Genomic DNA, 22,934 nt, shown 5'->3' with positions numbered 1-22,934 from the left:
GTGATACAGCGCTATCTGTATCTGGGACTGGGAGATAAAAGAGAACAAAATGCTAATGATCAATGAACAAGAGAAAGGCTATGATATAAGTATGTACTGTGTGCCTAGGTGGCAAAAAATTATTTGGTGGTTGATGCTCAATCATATGCCAACTCATCAGAAACCTGTTTGTATTTCTCTGTCAGGTTCATGCCTGGCTCCGGCCCATAGGTAAGCGTGTTGCGCTGGCAGAGCTTTATTAATTAAAACACAGATTCATGTACTACACCAACTAAATCTCATTTCTTCTCTTTTCCCCCTGCAAAGCTTCACAGTTGTCATTCCACATAGTCCACTCTTTATTTTAAAAAAAATCATTCTGGCTTTTAATTGATCAAATCCAAAGTACAAGGTGTAGGGTAAAATTCACAAAACCACCACATTTTATCCTAGCACAACCTACCACTTCTAGTCCTCGTTTTAGAGAACTATCGTAACTTTGAGTTCTCTTATTGCAAACCTATTATGTTTTGACTCTTACTTGCCTCTCAGCCCACTCCTCAACGTCACATGGTGCAAGACAACAGTGGACCCACTCTGTGTTGCACGATGTGACACTAACAAGTGGGCCCACTTTATTTTCATCACGTGACACTCAAAAAAACTTTTACCGGTGAAATTAAAGCCGGTGAAGAAAAAAAAGTCAGCTTCACTCTATATCTATTTCATTTTTTTAATCTCAATTTGCAAAATGGCCTCGCACTACAATGCCTCGGTGGTAGATTTGTGATAGAGGGACCTAACATAGTGGGTAGTTTTGTGAAATAGGTGCCACAAAATGGCACTTCTTGTGATAATTTGGACATATTAGTTTTGTAAGATTTAGTTCAGGATGTTGAAATTGTGTCATTTCTCGGTATGATACTTGGTTAAAATTTAATAAACAGGTACCACTACCAACGGCTAAGATGGCTGAAATTAGGGTAGAAGTGCGTGCATGTGGACATACCTGATGTTTGTGAGTTTGTCTTGTCATGTGGTTAGCAATGCCCTTTTGAATATATAATCTGACACGATATTAGAGGTCAAAGAAACACTAATGGCCGAAGCATATCATGGACGAGCAACCAATATAACAATCTCGAGTCTCATTCATAGTGTCTCCCATCAGATAATTAAAAAATGTCACGAGTTGCAAAGCGACAGCCTAACGCGCGCTTCTACTTTAATCACCTGCTCTGATGAGTCTCTCAGATTGTAGTACTATGGATGGATTCGAGTGTATAGTTTGTACTATGTATATACTCCCTCCGTTCCAAATTGTAGGTGGTTTTAACTTTTTAGGTATACACTATGTCCAGATGTATAATAATATCTATGAACTAAAAAACTAAAACAACCTGCAATTTGGAACGGAAGGAGTACATTTCTTCCTAACATTATTGTGTGCCACTTGCAACAAGGTCCCACAACTCGTGATTCCGTGCTAAAGCTACTACCAGTAACTACGCATATATTTTTTTTTATTTACACATCCACCGGCGATATTTCAGTTGCAACAATTAGGGGTATGGTGTAAGTTTTAATCATTTATATCATTGAATGATCGAACCTGAAAGCAATAAAATAAGTTAGAATGACATTCCACATAATAAAAAGGTCATCGTAATTAATCAACTATCTTAAAAAACATGAGTATATCCACTTGCATAGTTGCATCCTTTTTAGGAGGCATGCGCAAACATAATCAATGGACTTTCACAGGTGGAAATACAGACATGTTGTTACTTGTAGCTGGATCCGAAGTTAGGTTTTGGGATCCACGTACACAGTGCCGCATCTAGAAAAAAATGTTAGAGGAGCTCTCCCCTTCATCTTTTACCTCTAGCCTCTCCTTTCAACCTTCAATGGATGTAAATTTGTGTGTGTGTGTGTGGGTGGGGGGGGGGTGCGGGGTGGCTTAGGAGGGGCTCCATGCATGGCTCTAGCAACGGTAGGAGGGGCTCTAGCCCCATCCGTCAGGTGACGACTACACGAAGAAACTATTCCTTATGGGAAAACACACATAATTTCAATTCGTATGAATATAATTGGTACCAGGCTGATTGATCTAAGAATAATGCACCATTTGCAAAAGAAGAAAATTAAGCCAAAAGGAAAGAAAGAAGAAGAAGGTTGATTGTAACCTTGACCGACTGATCCTCAGATAGTGTGGTTTGTGATGCAAGATGCATGACGATGTGTGTAGGTAGGAGGGCGTTTTCTCCTTTGCTAAAAGGATGCACAATTAGGTGACTGACCGACTAGCTCAGTAACCTCCCTTCCTTTCCTTAAAAAAAAAAGCTCAGATTAAGCTCCCCTTTAGTTTTAGGGCCTGTTTGGCTTACTAGTGTTAAAGTTTAACACCCGTCACATCGGATGTTTAAATGCTAATTAGGAGTATTAAACATAGGCTAATTATAAAACTAATTGCACAGATGGAGTGTAATTCGCGAGACGAATCTATTAAGCCTAATTAGTACATGATTTGATAATGTGGTGCTACAGTAACCATTTGCTAATGATGGATTAATTAGGCTTAATAGATTCGTCTCGCGAATTAGCATAGGGTTCTGCAATTGGTTTTATAATTAGCTCATATTTAGTTCTCCTAATTAGCATCCGAACATTCGATGTGACACTGTTAAAGTTTAACACCTCGTATCCAAACACCCCCTTAGTATCTGCCCCTTTTCTCTTTCTCTGCTTTTTTCCTGCAGACGAAAGGCACACCGCATCTCTCCTATATCCAATCCTACTGTGAGAATATAATGCTCCCAGATGGATGGATGATGCATGATGGTCCCTCCGCCGGCCGTTTCAACCAAACAGACGCACGAAGTAGGGATGCATCTATTGATCGATGCATAATACTAGCTTGCATAAATCATAATGGGCATGCGAGCGTGGCTGCCGCCCGCGGTATTGAGTTCACGATCGGAGCTGCAGCAGCGTAAATGGACATGTACGCGCGCCGATGGACGTCGTCGGTCGATCACGAGGCGTCCACGGGGTGGCGTCAATTCTACTAGCTTTGGTTCGTTCATCCCTCTCTCGTCGAGCCGCCTGCAATGCCCACGCTGACATCACATTTATGATTTATGCAAGCAACGGGCAGATGCAGCCATGCAGGAGACTCTCCTCGTGTAGATCCGTTAGCCGTGGCCGTCTTCACTCCTCTCTTCCAGGTTCTCTCTCACACACACAGAGGCACAGGCACAGCTTAAGAAGAGAGACAAGAGAGGAAGCCGTGTTGGGGCTCCTATCTACCTTATGGAAGATAGATAGAAGTTGAAACTTCCAGCCTACCAAGATCCATCTCAATCTTATCTTCTTTTTCCTCACGTTCTTCCCCAATTCTTCCATTTTAAAAAAAAAGTTGAACCAATATTTTTTTAAAAAGTTGAACCAACGTTTCTTCGGAAAAAAAAGTTGAACTAACATTTTTTTGAAAAAGTTAAACCAACATTTATTTGAAAAAAAGTTGAGCCAACATTTTTTGAAAAAAAGTTGAGCCAACATTTCTTTAGAAAAAGTTGAATCCAATATTTTGGAAAATGTTGCACCAACATTTTTAAAGAAAAGTTGATCCAATATTTTTTAATTATTTTAACATTTTTTTTAAAATTCTTGTTTTTTCACCACTGACCGCGCCTTCTTCTCCGACTTCAGCAGTCGGTAAGCCCGCACGTGGGTCGGGGTGGCAGGCGCAGGCGCCGTCAACGGCGCCAGCGGAGGCGGCCACGGCGACAGGGCTAGCCGCGGCGGCAGCACAGGCCCCATGGGGCGGCAGCGAGGTAGGGGAGGGAGGGGTGGGAGTTATACTTTGGGTTTGATGCATCTAACGAACCTCATCCCCTTACACGAATCTCAAACCCTTAAATGTTTAATGTCTTCGAAGATGGATAGGATTTCCGGTACCTGCGGCTGTAACGTTAACGGGCCCAAAGAGAAACCTTGACTGGCGGCGGCCCGGCCAACCAACCCCAGACAACAAGTCTGCGTGTGGGCCCACTATCTACGTGCCGCTTCGATATGCACATGGTCCGGACTAATTTCCTTGTTGTGTTACTAGGCAGGCCCCGGTCCGACTCGACCGACGGCCACACACGTGCAGCCGGCCCAAGCCTGCTAAATGCAAGGGGACACGGAAATTCCGAATTCTCATCACTGCAGTCTACTGCAGTGTGTGTGTTTGTGTGTGTTATCTGTCACTCGAGCCTGTCTTGCAGTATTAACGGGAAATAAAGAGCAAACACTAGCTTCAACTTCCTTCCATCGTCGCTACGATCGATGCAGAGAACTGGATGCAGGCACCCAGATTTGGAGCAGAGACTCTCTTCTATCCAATGGTCGCATTGGTTCGTTTGCTGCCCAGATTTTGCAGCTTTGTCCAATAAGATGGGCAAGTTTTGTTTCATCTGATAAACTCAATTCTCATGGTACAGGTTTTGCTACACAAACCTGTTTTGTCACTTTGTACATGCGATCTTTTTAAGACCTAGCTAGAAATTAGGTCAGAAATCTATCGCTTTTTCAACCTTCCGATAGACATCTAGTGATCCAAATCTCCCCCAACCTACCTTATCCCTTTGGATTCCATATTCCCTTCCGACTAGACACCGCCTACCGTCCAGGCCGTGCTCCCCACGTCTAACTAGACACCGCCCACCGTCCAAGCCGTGCTCCCCCACATCTGCCTCCGACCGGCTCCGGCGCCGCCGCCGCCACCACAACCTCTCCCTCGCTAACCCGGCCGAATCGAATGCCCCCGCCACCGGCTCCGCCCAACCGCCATCCCCCACCACCACGGTGGGTGGCGCCCCAACCGCCCTGCCCACCACCCGCCTCCACTGCCATGCCAGCAGCTCCCAGACGTCCCTCTACAGTCGGGAAGTTACAAGAACCTCCAAACCCCAAAGCCCCCAAACCCTATCCCCTGAAGACGAGCTTGTTGGAGTTGCCACTGCCGGAGAAGGAATGCTTGCTGGAGGAGAAGGATGCACGAATCCTACAGTATGAAATTCGATAGATTTTCCCCTCTAAACCTGTCAATAGATATGTAGCAAAACTCTCTTTTTTTTCTTGACATGGTAACTTCTCAAGCAACCGTGTCCCAAAAGGAAAGATGAAATAGTAGGGCTTTTTTGTGCATATATATGATTCTTTTTCTTGACATGGTAATTGCTGGAATTCATGCCACAACTAACACAACGCACTCTTCCTCCTCATGCCATTGCCATTTTTTCTTCCCCAAGTACATTCCTTCCTCCTACACATGGTTTTATTGCAATTCCACCAGAGGAATCCCCAAGCACAACAGCACCGAGTTAAAAGAATCACAAATAAATCTGAATAAATACTATCGCTTTTTTTTTCTTTTTTCCGGTCGGGGGCAGATCTCCCACGGACAATTCATCATTGGCCCCCAACTCCAAACTTGAAGACCCAAAAATGAGATAGAGAGAGAAAAAAGGGAACCCCAAAAGAAACAAGAAAACTTAGTAATGGACCTTCTTCCTTTCCTTTTGTTATCGCCACATTTACATCGACTCCGATTCCGCCAATTTCCCCTTTCTGAAAATGCCATCCTCTTACTACCTTCTATTGTGAGCTGGGCACGCTATACTGCCACACCATGATCTGGGAGCAATCAGAGGGAATCCCCTTCAGCTTAGCTCGGTCTTCCAGTACCACTTCTTGCACAAACTTGATCGAATCCTGCAAACCACATCACCAAGAACTTAATGTTAGTTAACAGTAGAAGATCAGCTGACCTGATAGGTGTAGGAATTCTAAGTAACTAACATGGCCTGAGTCTCCATCAACTAACTGTTGATAGCCTATTGCTTGCACATGACAAGTAGAAAAGAAATTGAATGCAATCAGTATCAGCTCATAGTTCAGAGTGAAGCCTGGCTAGTATGTCTGTACATGTTCCTTGCACGTATCGCTTTGTAAGGAATTGCTTGTCCCATTGGGTTGGTTACAAATTAGGACCTTCCTGATGCAACCACCTTGTTGGTTGGCCCGGTTGGATAGTGTGGACTGAAGTGTTTGATGAGGCATCAAAATGCGTGATTGCCTCGCTTCGATCAACGATCAGTATCATGGCTTAGTGCCACATGCAGCTTTCAGTATCATTAGTGGCCGTAGCTCAAGGATTGGAAAAGTAGGTCACTCAAAAAAAAAAGGATTGGAAAAGTAGGTTGGTAGGTGCTATAAACAAAGTTAGAACCAGAAAATTTAAAAGAAATGCACGAAAGTGACGGGGGTGCCATATCCCCCTGAAAGAGAATTTGACAATTGTGTAACTCTAGTCTAAGGTAGTGACATCTGTTCATGAATCTAAGTTGATAATTTGTGTAACAGGGACAGTCCAACAAGATCAGGTAAGGTCTACAAAGAAAGGACAAGAGTCTGTAAAATGCGTTGGAGACTTGGTGCAAACTACTCCGTTCGGTTAGAAATGATTAATTTAGTACTGTGATACCTGGATGAAAAAAATACAGTGAATTGAATTCAGATGATTTATCTAGTTGACAATCACAATCTTGTTCAGAAGGACCAAGGAGTGGCCATGCTTGACTTACAGTGATTGGCTTACACCATCGACAAAGTCAGCATCCAATCTGTTTCCAACTACTTGCATTTTTTTAATTGAAGAACGTGCTTAGCATGTTTTTCATTAAGAGTTCACAAGACCTCACAGCGCATGGCAATCACCACAATGTCAGCCCACACTTAAAACACAGACACTATTTCATTACAAACTGGTGACTTCATTTTCCAGAGAACAAAATGAAAGCAATCCATAGAGTACGAAACAATTTGTATGATTCCTTCATATAATATTTCAAACTGCTAATGTCAATGGCTTAACATTTCTTATTTAAGCTAGACATGCACTCCACAATTCTGAGAGTTCTAATGGATCCTATATTTTAGGAGCTTTGCATTTTCTTTTATATGATATGATCAAGAAATGGACAGCACAAAACTGCTGTTATCTCAGATTCAGTCCCTTCACCGAGTCGCTAAGTACTTTGTGTCATGAGAAAACAAAACTTAATAGAATTACACTTGCTCAGTTACCAACATTCAGAAGGCGAGGGTGGACTGACCTGTGAAGTATCTGGTAATGATGTTGGCCGTCCCCACCGCTCAGGATCCCACAAAATAGAACTGTTGAATGCGAACCCTGAGACATCAATTGTGTGGGCTCGTGTACCAGCAGCACCAGCAGGATTCGAGTCAGCTTCTGTGTTATATGTCACTGCACGGGTAGTCCCATCGTTGAAGTCCCTTGAGAACCAGCCCACGACCATTGAGGCACTGCATAGTGGACCTTCCACTACCACTTTCTTCTCGCCTGCCGACATTGTTGCCACAGGCCATGTGCCAAACGCCCTGTGCATTTGTAATGTTAGAAAGAATATCTAAAGGCGACCACATCTAAAATGCAATTCAACAAGAACTATGCAACATTCACCACCAAACGTGTAATGAAGAGTTAGCTATGCCTGTGATCTTTCTACCTCACCTCGATTGGTCAGTAGAATTAGGGAATTAAAAAGCATTGTGACACCAAACCCTGACTAGAATTAGACTACATCAACACTAAGTAGACATCAGCCAATCAAGCCTAATTTGAAGGGAAAAAAACGGAGGCTTCTGTTTTTCTCATTTCAAGACAAGATATTATAGGAGATAGCTCCATTGACAGGTCTTCCATTCTGCCTTGTTGATATCATCATAAAAGTTAAACTATACTTTTGACCATTCATCCCAATCACTTGAAACTAGGCTGAGTTATTCCATGCAATGGCCCTCCCATACGAGGGCATACACTACACTACACCCTCCCGTCCACTTGCCTGCACATGCAAATGCTTAAATTGATCTATTACCAACTCCAAAGTTTGAAGAGCCTTGACTAATCAATATCAAATAAAACTATGGGATGATGCAACGGTTGACAAGCAATACAAACTTTAGTGAGCACACGTGTTTCCAAAATGCAGCCAAACACAAGTAGGAATAGTAAATCTCAACTTGAAAATGCGAACTTATTTAAACACCTGGGGTAAACTGTAAACATATTTTAGCCTTCTAGGCTTTAAAAGAATCAAGTGCTGAATCTCAACTTGACACAAGTAAGAAATGGTTAACCGTGGTCAAACCCCTCCTGCTTAGTAAACTGCATCTAGTGTCACTGACTCACCATACTGTGCACCTGCACTCCTTTGTTTCTAGTAACTGGTAAAGTTCTGGGGCAGGCATGCTACCATATGTGCGACAAGGCATAATGGATGCTCTTAACTCTGTTGTATTTATGCTGGAGAGCCCACAAAAAGCATCAGGGTCCACAAGTGCAGATGTGCACGCATCACGAGGACTGTAAAAACTTAAAACGAAAAAAAAAAGAGAGAGCAAAATAAAAATACAGTGGGTTGTTGTCGAGATGCAGCAGGTAAACCTTGCTTGAGAAAAAGAGGGCTGCTTTTATCCCATCATGTTCCCCTCAGCGAAAAAAGATTGTTCTTCCAGGGAACATTACCACTGTGCTCTCACATGGCATGAGTAGTAGCGATCATAGTACCATGTACTGAACCAAGGTGTGATTCCCTCTCTTTATGAACGCAAGCGCTCATCAATGTTCAGAATGCTACCATCAGGAAAGTGAATGCGAAAGGCAAGTCAAATGTTTCAGGATATGTGTCTTCAAGTTGAGAGGCAAAAGGTTTTGGCTGATGCTGAGTAAGATTGCTTTGTTTTTTTTTTTGGTTGAAATGTGGATTGCTTTATATCCATAAGCATCTTATGTTCTAATAGCATAACATTGTTCGGCTTCAATGGATAAGCAAAGGTTGAAGGGGAGGTCCAATGTTAGGACCAAGGTCAGAGTGAATGCAACAAACGGAAGAAGGATGGTAAATTTTTGACCTAGAATTCAGGGGCCAAAAGGCAGACAAACTTCAAATGCTAGTAGTTCCATACTCTGGTGGGAATATTGGAGTACAGCTATGCTTGAAATGCATGATCATGCAATTAGTCCGGTCAAAGAAGCCAATATTCAGCATCAAGTGTTGGGAAAATGAAAATTGTGAATTATCTTCTTTCCAAGATTTCAAACACCAATTCCTCAAGAGAAAAAAATCTCCAAGGACAACTGGTAATCTACACAGAAATGAAGTTTCATAGCGGTCTGCAAAAAGAAAATGTTTCTTATGGGCTGCCGCAGATCTAAAATCACAGGTATGCAGCAGTGTAGAAAAACTGCACCAACGTGTGGGCAACTTTTGTGATGTATATCAGATGGCCATTCATGAGGTCGGAGGAAGCAACTACTGGTGTGGATGGCACCTTCTCTATTGGAACTCAATCAGTTACAATGACCATGGCATAACAGTCTCTACTATTTTTTTCTACCTGCTATCTTTTGTAGCTATTTTTCCCAGCATACTTGCTTCCCCATTTAGGAGTACCAACATTTCGGGAGTCAATTCAAGTATGCTATATCTTCATTTACTATCGATTTTGTTAGGTGCCACCGACACTGTTACAGGCCCATTTGTCAGTGACTAACAGCTAGTACTACCACTACCACATAAAATAATTATTGCTGTTGTATTTTATAAGTTTGCTTTGCTCAGGAGACGCGCTTAAAGTCTTAATTAAACTAATTGGAGTGGTTGGCATGAACACATTTGTTCGTTGAGGTGGGCAAAAGCAAAAGATTTAAATCTGCAAAAAGAAGCATTGTTTGTTGGGGGCGAAAGGGACTAAAAAAAGTGACAAGCTAGATCCAATAATTGACTCCTTGCATCAGAGAAATGGAGAGAGAATAGTTAAAGTGTTCTTAGCATCTGCACTGCCCATGACAAGAGCACATGAGCAAGAGGCAATGTCCCACCCTTATTCCCCCACTAATGACAGCTTATGCCTTCAATTATTTGCTCACCAAACTATACGGCTACTAAAAGATTTATTAGAAGAGTAAATTAGTGGTGCTAAATTAAGAAGAGGAGGAACCCTAGTCCTAGTCGGTGGGCATTAAAAAAATCTGAATTTATGAGCTAGAATTGCAATTTCAGGCATTGCGATTCAGATTCAAGCAACACCCTGGAAGAACAGCAAATAGCTAGGCATGCTAAAAACGGAGATCAATTAGAGCTCGAATTGAAGAAGGGGAACAAGCAAAGCTCGAATCTTTGAGCTTGGAAACCAACAATTGGCCAGCAATTAAGAAGCTCGCTTGAAAATTAAGGCATCCTAATTTGCATCTTACTGTACGGATTCCAGTATGAAGACGAACCAATCGAGCAAAATGAAAGCAAGATAACGAATGATGTAGAGGGCAAGATGCAAGGTGAGAGAGGCAATGGCGTGTACTCACTCGATCTGGCGGATCTGGTCGAAGAAGCCGGTGTCGTAGACGCCGGCGGCGTCGGCGAAGTGGAGGACGCCTGCGAGGCGGTGCTTCTCGACGTGGGCGAGCGCGGCGTTCCGCTGCGCGTGCGCCTCGGCGGCGGCCGTGGTGAAGTTCTCCTCGGGCTTGAACGCGATGTGCCTGTACATGACGCCCGTGCCCCGCAGCACCTCGGCCGTGGCGGGCGCGTCGGCGGCGGGCTCCACGACCACCCAGACGACGGGCGGGCGCACGAGCCGCAGGGTGTGCGCCAGGCGCAGCAGCTCGGCCCTGCGCCGCCGCCGCTCGCCGGCGCCTGACCGCGTGGTGGTGACCACAATCAGCAGCCGCCGCGGGCCGGCCTCCTCGTCGTCGTCGCCCACATCCACCATCGCCCCGCCGCCGGCGGCGGCAGCGCCGGCGAGCCCCACCTCGCCAGCCGCGTCGGGCGGCGACGGCACCATGTTGACGCGCGCGTCGACGGCGACGCGGGAGGCGGCGAGTTGGTCCCCGGCCCGGTGCGGCAGGTGCTGGGTGGCGGCCTTCCAGGACGACGAGGAGGAGGGCGCGAACCCCGTGAAGAAGCCCATGACGAAGCAGAGCGAGAAGTGGAGCAGCGCCTTCTTCCAGAGGTGGCCGCCCCGGCGCTGCTTGGCCCGGTCCGGCGCCGCCACCGCCACCGCCCCGGTCCCCATGCCCCCACGAACCTCTCAGATCACGGCACACGAAGCTTCCAGATCAGGATTGGACGCGGCAAGAACCGAGCCGACGAGGGGCGATGGTCAATGCGGAGCGGAGCTGGAGCTCGGCTCAAGTTGCCGTGAGAGAAGAGGTGGGAGAGTTAATGAGGATTGGAGAAAGGCTGGCTACCTAGAGGCCATTAATGTGACGAACTCAAGATCGGTGGATCATCGCCGAGCTCCAACCAAGATCGGAGGAGGAACCACAGGAAGGCGTATGGGGAATGGAGACGAAGTAGTAGTTTGGAGGGAGATGGGGGCAATGAGGAGGAGAGAGGAAGGTGAATCAAGATGCAGCGGCGGCAGGAGTAGAGTGGGGAGGGAGGGAAGGAGGTGGGGCGAGGGGAATGAAAGAATATGGTGGTGAATGGGCGAGGTGAAAATGAAGAGGAGGAGGATGGTTGGTGAGGGCGGGAGTGCGGTGAGAGGTGACTTGCCTTTCTCAACGGCTACAGGTTTCACTCGCCCGTCAGTCGCCAGTGAATGTGCTCGGCATTCAGCAAAGCCGAATAGCTGGAAAATATAGCTGAAAGCGATGCTGCTCCAACATACTCCTCCATCTTTGTATAGCTTGGGCAGGAGACATGCTTTGCTTCGAATGAAATGGTAGTATTCATTCCTTGCTAAAAATTGGGTGGCATGGTGCCTCATTGGATAGTTAAGGAATCATCATTTCTATCCAATTTTGTAGAAAATGATGCAAAACTCCTTCGAAAATGTTTCGGTTGTGTCCATTTCTAGGGGGTGAACATTTCTGCCAACCTCTGTTTCTGTCGCCTGCCAGGGACTGTAGATTGCGTTTGGTGGCGTCTGATCCTACCTTTTTCCGAGCATGTAATTTTGTTAAAAATGGTGGTCATCTGGTGTCCAAAACTGTTACGTGCCCGCGTCTTGGCTGGAATTGACCGGCGACAACGAAACAAGACACCGACGCTGCCTGGTTCTTTGGCTGGTTTTGAGGATTCCGTTGAGGAGAAGCAAACACCCGCAAAGCCAGAGCAACAGGCCAAGCAAATCATCAGGTGCAGGACCAAGGTAATGTGTAAACCTCATAATGAGTCCACAGCTTATAGATTTTTAACAACATTTCAAGTACCTAAGTTCACTTACAATAATACCTCCACCACAGAATGGGTAAGATATTCGTTTTCTTGCCGCAGGTGATTGGCTTATCGGGTAAAATCTTGTAGCATTTGCAAGAGACAATGAGCCCGGAAGAATATTAGGTGGGATGCAGCTTTTGCCCTCACTTGTATAATACGCATCTAGTCTCCCTTGAAGCTAAAGAAGGTAGGCGGTGTGAGGTGGATGTTGAGGCGGCCATTTCCGAGTTGGTTGGGATTGGAACATGGAACCTACTATGAGGATTAAAGAACATGCTGAAATGTACTTGCTCTGGAAGAAAATGGCATTAGAAGCTCAAGTTTTTCTTTCTGCGATGGTGCATCTACTTGTTTGCAAATGCCCAACAGAATCATTAACAATCCAGACATTAAAATAACCATGGTATGGTTAAATGAAAACGTCTTTTGCAAACTTTTTGTGCAGTTATAGTACCTTTCTAAATATGATAAAAATGCTTTAAACTAGTCAACTGTAACTGTGACGTGTTATTGTCATGTTACATTCCCAAAACTTGCTAGATGTTATATGGAGAAAATTTGTTCTGTAACGCCGAAAGATGCCACAAAAGCAGCAACCTTTCTGTGCTTTTATTTTAGGAACAAAATATTGTTTCGGCGGGTATTTTTAGAAGCTAAACTAATCACTCTGGCCATAATTAGTAACTTTGCTAACAACCGGGGGTAGAGCTAACATGCAGAGACTTGACTGCAATAATGGTCAACTCGCTATAGGTCACTGATGAAGAGATGAGTTGCTGCTAGTATTTTGTAGAGGAAGGGGTCGGGAATGTGCGTGCGTGGATTAAGACAGCGCAGCGCACCTCTCCCTGTCGACTGTGGATCCCCCCTTCTTCTTCTTCTTCTTCTTGCATTCCCTCGACCTACTTCTTCCGTTCATATTCATTCCATCCGGTTCTTCATGTCCTGGTTCATCAAGAGAGGAGACAGGGGATGACGGAGGCATACATGCATGTGATGGCTGGACTCTGGATGCCCAACCAACTTCTTCGTCATCGATGTATTGACGGCAAGTAGTCCATCGATGTATTGACGGCAAGTAGTCCTGGACCCTCGTGCACGTACGTTCAGGTACGCAGTACATACGCGTTTGGTCGACCGCCGGAGCGGACAGGCGGGTTGGGCTCCCGTCGCCCTCGGACGGTTCAGCTGGGTCGTCGGCCCCGCCGGGACGGAAGGTTCGGCTAGCTCTATGGTCCTGCATGCACGCATGCGTCTGACCCGCCTTGTCTTGTCGTAGGCTGATTTTGAGGACACCGCACGTACTGTGAACTCCTACGTGTGTACCGCATGCAGCAATGCAAGTGTAAAGTGTAATCCTTTCCTCCTAAATTACTATTTATTTTAGTTTTTTTATATTTATAAATTTTGTTATACCTGGATATATACTATGTCTCCATGTATATAGCAAAATTAAAATGAATCAGAATTTGGGAGGGGAGTTTATTGGGCTTTGTCAGCTGCCTGCCTGCCTCGCCCTCGATCTATCGACTTCTTCGGTTGAGATCCATGGGGTTGGTCGGTGGGAGATCGATCACCCTTTTATGGCTGGGTGGGCCCTGCTGGCCAGTCTCCGCGTCTGCTGCGGTGCTCTGCTCCTCCAGCTAGCGCGCTGCACCTGCACTCTGCAGTCCTGCACCGCATCCGCATGCCACGTGCGTGAGTGAACGCATGCATGCGGTGCACGCCACGGGTGCCATGCCTCTCGACCGGCAGGGCAGGATGCAGTACTGCACTAGTCTCTTCCACGAAAGGTGATCCAAGGGGATGCGAACCAAAATGCAGTACACAAATTTGCTCAAACTTGAAACACATCTGTTTATCTACGTCGTTCCTACACTAAAATAATGTGCTGCTAGCTGCTACGGTCGATCAGACGTTTCATAATTTGGCCACCATGCATCGACGTAGCAGCTACTTTGCCTTTCGCATCATCACGCGACCTTGACAGATATCGAGCACAAGAGAACAACTAACCGAGCCAAATAATAGCGTAAAACTCGAGCCTTCGACCCGGGTCGGTCATGCATCATTAAAAGAGAGAATATGCGCTCTGGTTCAAAGTAGTGTCCTTTTTCTTTTCATAACAAAAGGTAGGAGTATCCTTGGAGTACAGAATGAAGGAGACGTCTGGCGTGCCCGAAAACTACATGCGAACTAACAGTTGCCAGGACAGGACAAGCTAGGTCAAACTCAACTAGCAGGTTCATATTTCGGACAAGGCCAAAAGGATTTGAAAACGTTTTGGAATTTACGAACTACTAGGTCCGGCAGGTCCATGGTATTTACAGTTGAGGGAATAGAAATTTGGCAACATGTTTATAGAGAAAGCTAGCAGACATATGGAGCACGTGAGGTGCAGTTGTAGTATCATCAGAGTATAGTAGTATCATCAGAATTCAGACATGCACTGATGCACACCAACACATGGATCACAGTTACCTTAAAAGGCGGTCTATCACTTGAAACGCCGGCAAATGTTTGTTTAACCACTACCTAGCCCCTCTCCCTAATATAATCTTTAGGGCTAAGCAACAGCCAGACGTTGCTTGTTAAAAGCAGAGCCAAGCTCTAAAAGAGACGATGGGCACCCAAGACCAAACCCTAGCAGCAGCCACACGTGTCAATTGCAAGCAAAGCCATTAGAGACATGCATGTTGCACAAATTGGTGGTGTATGGAGCCCGGGGCCCGACGACTGCTGCGTACATGTAGACTAGTGATGTCGATGTGGCAGCCTCTCCAATTCAGAAAGCTCCAGCGAAAGCTTTTGATGTTTCTCCTTGTACCCGGAGCGTGGTTCACAAGCTAGAGTAGCAGCTGCAAGCTCTTGGCCGCCGTAGGCTATTCAATATTCAACGGCAGTAGGTTATTGTTCCTGCCAAAAACGGCTTCATCTTGTTTTCAGTTGCAGAGGATTGGCAGGAACAATAACCTACTGCCGTTTTTGGTCGCCACGCAGCTTTCATAATATTTGGTCCTGACACATTGGCATATGGTTACCGGTTACTTATGTAGTGAAATGGTCGGTTAGAGCTGTTGGGGGGCCAATGAGATAATCTGTAGATGCCCAACCCATCGTCAACATGGAGCTACTAGCATGCATGTGAGAAGTGTGACCTTATTATCTAGAGGCCGGAACAGTTCATCATCTAATCCCATGAGCAGGAAAAAGATAATCTTCAGAAAAATCTTGCGTTACAGAGATGATAACCTCAAGGTTGGGCTGTCAAAGGGAATGCCAAACTGTCCCAAACATGGAGGTGTGGTACACGGTCTGAGGCTCTGAAGAACATACACCTACCGGAGCTCAACCAAAGTTGCAGACACGACACAGGGCCTGCAGAGATAAACTATGCCTGGCCTCACCAGGAGGGGCAAATGGCACATGCAGGTGACCAGAGCCAGCTGCATCCAGCCAAAGCCCCCGGCTGTAAATTGGAGGTAGCGACCCAAGAAAGCTATAGTAATGGCTGCCGGGAAAGAGGTAGAAACATTGCACTTGCGCAGGGATGGCCTGACTGCTCGATACAATCACATTGTCACGATTTTTTTTATATATTTGATGAATTAATGCTGCACTACGATGTGTATTTATTGTTATTTTTAAAAATACATATATGGATAAGAAAAAGTGAAACACACATAGGGGGTGTTTGGAAGACAGGGGCTAAATTTTAGCCCCTGTCACATCGTATGTTTGGATACTAATTAGGAGTATTAAACGTAGTTTAATTACAAAACTAATTGCACAACCCCTAGGCTAAATCGTGAGACGAATCTATTAAGCCTAATTAGTCCATGATTTAACAATGTGGTGCTACAGTAACCATTCGCTAATGATGGATTAACTAGGCTTAATAGATTCGTCTCGTGATTTAGCCTAGGGGTTCTGCTATTAGTTTTGTAATTAGCTCATGTTTAATCCTCCTAATTAGCATCCGAACATCCGACGTGACAGGGCTAAAGTTTAGCCCTTGGTATCCAAACACCCCCATAGAATCCATGGAGGTCCAAAGAAATTAATTGGGAACCAAGTCCAAGAATTCACAGCGTTCCCCACTAGGCTACTACGTCACTTTTGGTCCAAGGAAAGAAAGAGATCAAATCCAACACGTTTCGAAATTAGATTTGGACAGCAGAACAGCATCAACTTGTGACGGTCACCACGGTCGCATATGGACTCGGATTGGGGCGTTCAAGTAGTTCATGGAAACCTTATCAAGTCTATTTTCATATGAATCCAGATTCATGTACATATCTTTTCTGAGGCAGACGCAATCGTCATTTTACTACAGAGGCCTTTTTCTGTCTATGGTGTTGTGTCACCTTTTTTTGCCCAATGGACCGTGTATCAAGTTGGGTCCATTAGTGACGTCCTAGGGTTGGAGCACGACTCCAACACCCTGGTGGCCATCCTGGGTTTTGTTTTGTTGAAAGTTTAGCTATTGCTACTTCCTTGTAGACGCGTGTATTGACTAGACCATCCGTTCTATTCGATTCAGAACCCCAACTTTGTGATTTCAAATTGATTTTTATCTCCATATTTGCAATTGAGTTGCTTATTCTACCTGTTCTTACTTTTTTCTCGATTGCTTGCAGGAATTACCCTAGTAGTTTGGTTGATCGTGCTCCACAAGATTGCGACGATCATTGGAGGTGGTATATCGGTTGCTAAGGCGCAACATCTTTGGATGGTTGGAGTCTAGCCATGAACGTCATCTCCATATTCAAATTGAGTTATCCAATTCTCTCGTCGAAAGATCGGGATTATCCCACAGGTTCACATCATGGGCTCTGCCCTGCCTCTGCGTATCTTTGCGTAATTGCATCCAATCCCGTGCATTGGTTCACATCATGGGCTCTGCCCTGCCTCTGCGTATCTTTGCGTAATTGCATCCAATCCCGCATCCAATACCGTGCATAATTTCATCCATCCCGTGAGAAGAGATGGCTGACGTGGAGAGCTAGCGCAATCAGTTACCAGCAGTGTCAGCGTAACATTAACTGGTCATGGCCCCATGTTTCTGTACTTTGGGAAGCAGTTGGCATCTGACCTGTACGAAAAAGATTGTTCTTTTCCCCCTCTCTCTCGTTCAGCCTTTTGATTGCAAGAATGCAGCTCGTTTCCACCAAGAAATGGAACATGTATTTTTCACATACATATACCACATGATGAATCGTGGGGAGATGAATCGTGGGTAGGTGAAAACTACGTTGGGTAGGTAATGAATCAACAATTAGATGAAGAGAAATCAACGATTGGGATAAACCATGTAGTCACATGTACATGTGGTTTTGCATTTTCTGGAAGGAGGAACGAAATGCCTCTCTGAAAAGTTTGGGTTTCTCATAGTCTCTCGTTGAGAGAGAACTCAGGTGCACCATTCGTGTCACTATTGGCACGCATGTCCTTCTCCTCCGGTCGTCTTAGGCTAGGTCAATTTGGGTTCACCTGGAAATTCATATAACACACGTGTCGTGAAAAGTCGCAAAAAATAGAGAGAGAAAACCCCGCATGTATGCTGGAGATTAAAATACATGAACTTATTTTGAAAGAACATTTGGGCCCTTTTGCTTCTTAATCTAGAAAATTATTTCAGTAGAGGAGAGGTCTACTCAATTCTTCACCCTTTTTCTTCCGTGGCCGAAAATAAATTTCTGAACATTAGGAATGGGCTTTTTTAAAAAAGAATGGCCTCACCTGCGAAATGCGGCCCATATCCTTTGGGCTGGCCCATGGATCCGATCCATTGTTTTATTGTTTCTCAGATCTCTCAATCCCCTTATCTGCATCCTCTCCCTCTCCCCCAGTTCTTGTCTGCGCGCTCTCTCTCTGTGTTCTTCATCTACAATAGAACATTCGAACGAAGCATCCAGCCAAGGGAGGAGCGAGGGCCGTAGGCGGATACGATGGGGGGCTGTAGGCGGCGCAGTTCGGCGTCGAGCTCCTCCTCTCGCGCGCCACCTCCTCCTGCTCTGGCCTCTAGTCGTCGCGGAGAAGCTCGACACGCATGGCGGAACAAGCGCGGAGGAGGACGGAGTGTAGGAGGCGAGCGATTGCTTCTCCCCATGTGTGATTCAGCCAACGCTCTGAACCATTAGGTGGGGATGTGGCGGTGCTCGGGAGATTGGTGGCTCAGTTTCAGGAAGAATCACTGAATCAGCCGCCTTTATGTGAGCAGTGAGCAGAGCACCATGAATGTTCCATCAAGTAGTGCTTTGAATTATTACTAAGAGGCAAACCGGCAATGCAACAAGCAGCACGGTATCAACAAATCTAGTAGGAGAGCAAATCATGCACAAGAGAGGCCGTCAATCACCTAATTATTCCTGTGCAGGAAACTGACGGGCCAAAGGCATGCACATGCACCTCTGTCCCTGCGAGTGGACATATACGTCTACGGCGCAAGCACTACAGTATCCGCAGACGCCTTTTCTTGCTGCTATCTGCAGAATTCAGAAGCTATCCGTCCAGCAGAATTCCAATTCCATCATCAGTTTCCGCGTCTGCGCCGAATCGTGGAGTTGGGTACGCTGCCACCACGCATTCGCTTGCTTGCTCCAGGAAAAAGGCATGGATGCATCAGCTGATGGCAGGAAACAGTTGCAGGAGAGAAGAGAGAGATCACATACAGAGCATAGTGGCATTGTGAACTTGGTAGTACAACGGATGCACTGGCACAAGCACAATGCCTACTCTTGGATCTATCTCCAGCAGCTGCATGACTGCATCATGCTGAACTGCACGATGTATAGCCCAGTTCACACCTGACAAATGGCTGAAACTAGCTCAAGCCATGTGTCGGGCAATGCAAGTCTTGTCAGTGTTGCATTGTGCTGTGGCCTGATCACCATACCTAACTGTCGTCGCGAGCAGCTTAAGCCTTCCAGGTTGGGATCAACCGGGGCGCCACAAAGTGCGCTCCAGCCATCCCCGATTCTATTGCTTCTGAATGTTGCTTGCCGATATCTCTCTGAATTTTTTCAGTAAATCTCGCAGATGTGTTCAGTCGCAGCGCCTAGCTCACAGGTAATTTACTTGGTAGGAGGCTAGGATGCAGGAGCCATATCCGGTCAGTGTGGAAGTGCCATCGAGGAAACTGTGCCTGGTCGTCGCAATATGCTTGGCATGTCGGCACGATTGCCATTACAACCCCCTTTTGGTGATTTGGTTTTGACTGCCAAGGTAGTAAAAAGAGTAATGCTTTGTTTGGTTAATTCAGGTCTGAGTTGATCATATACACTCTTCTTTCTTTCTAAGAATTTCAGGTGGCAATCAATCAGTGATGAGTGAGTAGTCTAAAAGCGCATTATATATTATTGAAGTAGCAGCTGGTGCCGGCCGTGAAGTCCACACGGAATGCGAATACAATTATGCGAGCTTTAGAAATGGGGAGTCGCCGAAACAAATACTCGGATTTCTTTTCTCTGTATAATCGGACAAATACAGCAGTTATGTGGCGTGGAATATGGAGGGCGTACGTAGTGGGTGCTGTTGCCTTGCTATACTGCCGGCGCAGGCAACGGAATTCCACTTCCACTGCACCTACCGTATACCTTGCATTGCATGCATCCTGAAATATCTCCACTGATTTTTCTTTTCCATTTCATCACCTCTCTGTTTTTTTCTTTTTTTCTCGAAAGTTCTCTCTTTTTCTTAGTGATGATCAATTTGATTTATCATTTGCATTTGTTTTGTTTCGTTAACTATAGTTTATGACACCTAACTTAATTTTTATTTTTTTTAACATAGACAGATTTAGTATTATTATATGAGGGTTGTTATTCGTTTTATATTGCTATATACAACTATTTTTGTAGTACTGGATATGCTGCACGTTGCTGTCAGTAAGTGTGCATGCATGTCAAGGAGGAATTCGTTAATCCTTGACTCGTTTTTCCCGCTCCTACGTGGTGGGCTCCATCCGCAACGACCATCCCCGCCACATAACAGTGTAGCTAGTGCAATGCCGGGTAGTGTATGGGCCAACAAGCAAGTACACGCGTCGTGCCACTGCTATCATTTGCATTTGGCAAACTTTTGCAGTGCTAACGCAAATGAGTATGACTCAATCTCTCGCTCATAAAGGTAGTGTTGCGTGCATGTATTAATAGAGTTAAGTGTGCGTGCGTGTATGTGAACGTTTATGTCTGCACTATGTTTCGGAAAAAACACTATTTGAGCAATACAATTTACAAGTAGGTATACTCCCGTTTTTAAATATAAGGTATTTATTACAAACTTTTTTAACTTGCTCTAAACGCTACAACATATTTTAAAAATAATAACACTAGATATTACTTTACTTTCGTGATGGTCTACTACATGGGTTCTAGAAGAACCGTTGAGCAACGGGCCGATCGAAATTAAAGGTCACGCATGGATGGAGAAGCTAGATGTCACGAACCGAAGCGGCCGGGCGGCAACACGGCATGCAACGCGACATGTGCGCACGTCATCCTGACGTCATGCACTCATTTGTCCATGCATGACTCGCGTCGTGTCCGAAGTGAACCGAACTACCGAAGCGATTGGTACTGATAATTGCATTGAGTGTCAGCAAATAAGCAATAACGAAGGGTTAGACTGTCCATCAGCTAGCAAATCAAGGGGTAAATCCAAGTCCAAATACCCACGTGCTCCATTTGGGTTCTTTTTGGTTTGATGTTGATTTATGGTTTGAGGGGATTTAGAAAGAATTGCGTTGAATTATAAGTTAATTGCGCACCTCTGATTCCGAATGACACGGTTAAATAAAATAATTATACCAAACTTTTTATTTTTCACGTTTAAGGCTTGATATACTCTGCACGTGAGGAGTGTTGAATTATAAGAGAATTAAGCACACAACAATACGGTATCATGAATCAATTGTCTTGCCATTCCACGCCAATCATTATATTACCTCGTGTACCGCATCAAAATGCGGCTCACCACCACTTGTTTAGACCTTAAGCCAAGCCTTCTTGTGTGCTTACACCGACAGGCATCCAATTTGGCTTTGACCTTGATATAATGTTAAGTTCTCTTCATCCTATATCAAGGCATGATTAGGTGACTTGGGTCACAACATTGTGATTAAACACTGACCAAAGAATTATCATGGAAGTCTAGATCACCACATCAGAAAAACTTTGTACCAGCGGTAGAAGAGATTTGTACTGACGGGTACCGCACCCACCAGCAACCTTGAGCCAGCAGAAATGGCTATTTGCGCTAGCGGGCCTCTTAAGTCACCCGCCAACACAGATGGTTTTTGTGCTGGCGGGTGCTTATGCCACCCGCCAGCAAAGATAGTTTTAGGAAAATAAAAAAAGTAACCACGCACCATCCGTCACTCCAGCCCGCGCGCCGACCGCCCACCGCTCCTGCACCCACCGCCCGCCCGTCGCTCCCGCCGCTCCCTCCGCAGATGGGAGAGCACAAGTGAGATGGGACCAGTAAAAGTAAAAGAGATAAGGGAGGGGTAGAGAGAGTAGGAGAAGATAAAGGAGGGGCAACTCCCTGTTGATCTTTGTGCTGGTGGGCGGTTTATATGTGCTAGCGGGTGACATCATCACCCGCGAATACAAATCTATCTATATTTTTCTTTTTTTCTTTTAATTTTTTAGACAATTAAATTAGTTTAAAAGTTATTGAATCTTCTACAGCAGATTAGATATATAGTATTATACATGTAAAAATTATATTAGGATATATATGATATTTGCTTTTTCTAAGTTAGTTGGCAAGTTGACTTGAGTTATATGAAACATTGTTAGTGAAGTATACATTTGTGAATAACGTAGAGTCTAATTTTTGTAAAACATATTGAAATTTTTATATTAAGGCTGTAGACTCACAAAATGACTCCCTACCAATTTATATAATTTTCAGACCATATTTTCATATTATTAGAATTTTTTTCCACCAAAAGTTGTCATAGAAGTGATAAATACATTAACGAACTTGTGAAATTTCACATGTACTTTCATTATTTGAGCTAAAATGGAACATATTTTCTTATTGTCATTTTTTTACAATTTTTTAATCTTATTTGTGAAAAAATTAGTTCAAATATCAATTAATTTCAATAAACATGGTTATAATCGTTTAAATCTTAGAAAATTGCAAGTCACTTCTAAAAATTTGGAAACTTCTACACAATTGCATGTATATAGTCTAATACATGTTTAAAATATATTGGGATATGTACGATTAAATTTTTTGGCTAGTTAGAAACTTTTAACCCTCCCATGAATATAAATTGAAATGCATTTGTGCTGGCAGGCGCGGCATCCATTTGTGTTGACGGGTGGTTATGTCCCTCGTCAAAATGCCAACCTAAATTATTTCTGACTTAGTAAGTAGTGAATATTTCACTGCATTAACTCCAAGTTTCAACGATATATGGACTAGAGCCTTTAAAGACTGGTTGGACTCTGCAAGACTGCAGTAGTCGGTAGCCCGACTGGGCCGAATAATCCTTGATTCCTTGGTGCCTAGCTGGCAGGCCGATGAGTCATCACTCACACTCACTCATCAGTCTCCTGCTCAGCTCGTAGCTGCACCTCAACTGTCAACTCTGTCTATATATACACAGGTTACCGCCAAACTTCAAAGGCATCTCCCTACCTCTAC

General features: G+C 44.7%; 1 protein-coding gene across 1 annotated transcript; it reads right to left on the bottom strand.

Annotated features, from left to right (window-relative positions):
• Positions 1–5,147: 5,147 nt before the first annotated feature.
• LOC101770114 (probable glucuronosyltransferase Os05g0123100) lies at positions 5,148–11,584 on the bottom strand. Its single transcript, XM_004960282.4, has 3 exons — positions 10,418–11,584; positions 7,143–7,428; positions 5,148–5,739 (listed from the first exon to the last, which is right to left on the bottom strand). The coding sequence occupies exons 1-3, from the start codon at positions 11,122–11,124 to the stop codon at positions 5,623–5,625; spliced, it is 1,110 nt and encodes a 369-aa protein (XP_004960339.1). The 5' UTR covers positions 11,125–11,584; the 3' UTR covers positions 5,148–5,622.
• Between the last annotated feature and the right edge of the window lie 11,350 nt (positions 11,585–22,934).

The sequence above is a fragment of the Setaria italica genome, chromosome III (genome assembly GCF_000263155.2).
Source record: "Setaria italica strain Yugu1 chromosome III, Setaria_italica_v2.0, whole genome shotgun sequence".
Classification (NCBI taxonomy): Eukaryota; Viridiplantae; Streptophyta; class Magnoliopsida; order Poales; family Poaceae; genus Setaria; species Setaria italica.
The sequence above is the reverse complement of the archived record's forward strand: the minus strand, read 5'-3'. Positions and strand labels throughout refer to the sequence as shown.

Coding starts and splice junctions, on each gene's coding strand:
- LOC101770114 (XM_004960282.4), bottom strand. CDS start 11,124: ATGGGGACCGGGGCGGTGGCGGTGGCGGCGCCGGACCGGGCCAAGCAG. Junction 7,429..10,417: donor GACCAGATCCGCCAGATCGA/GTGAGTACACGC, acceptor ACAAATGCACAG/GGCGTTTGGCACATGGCCTG. Junction 5,740..7,142: donor CATTACCAGATACTTCACAG/GTCAGTCCACCC, acceptor TGTGGTTTGCAG/GATTCGATCAAGTTTGTGCA.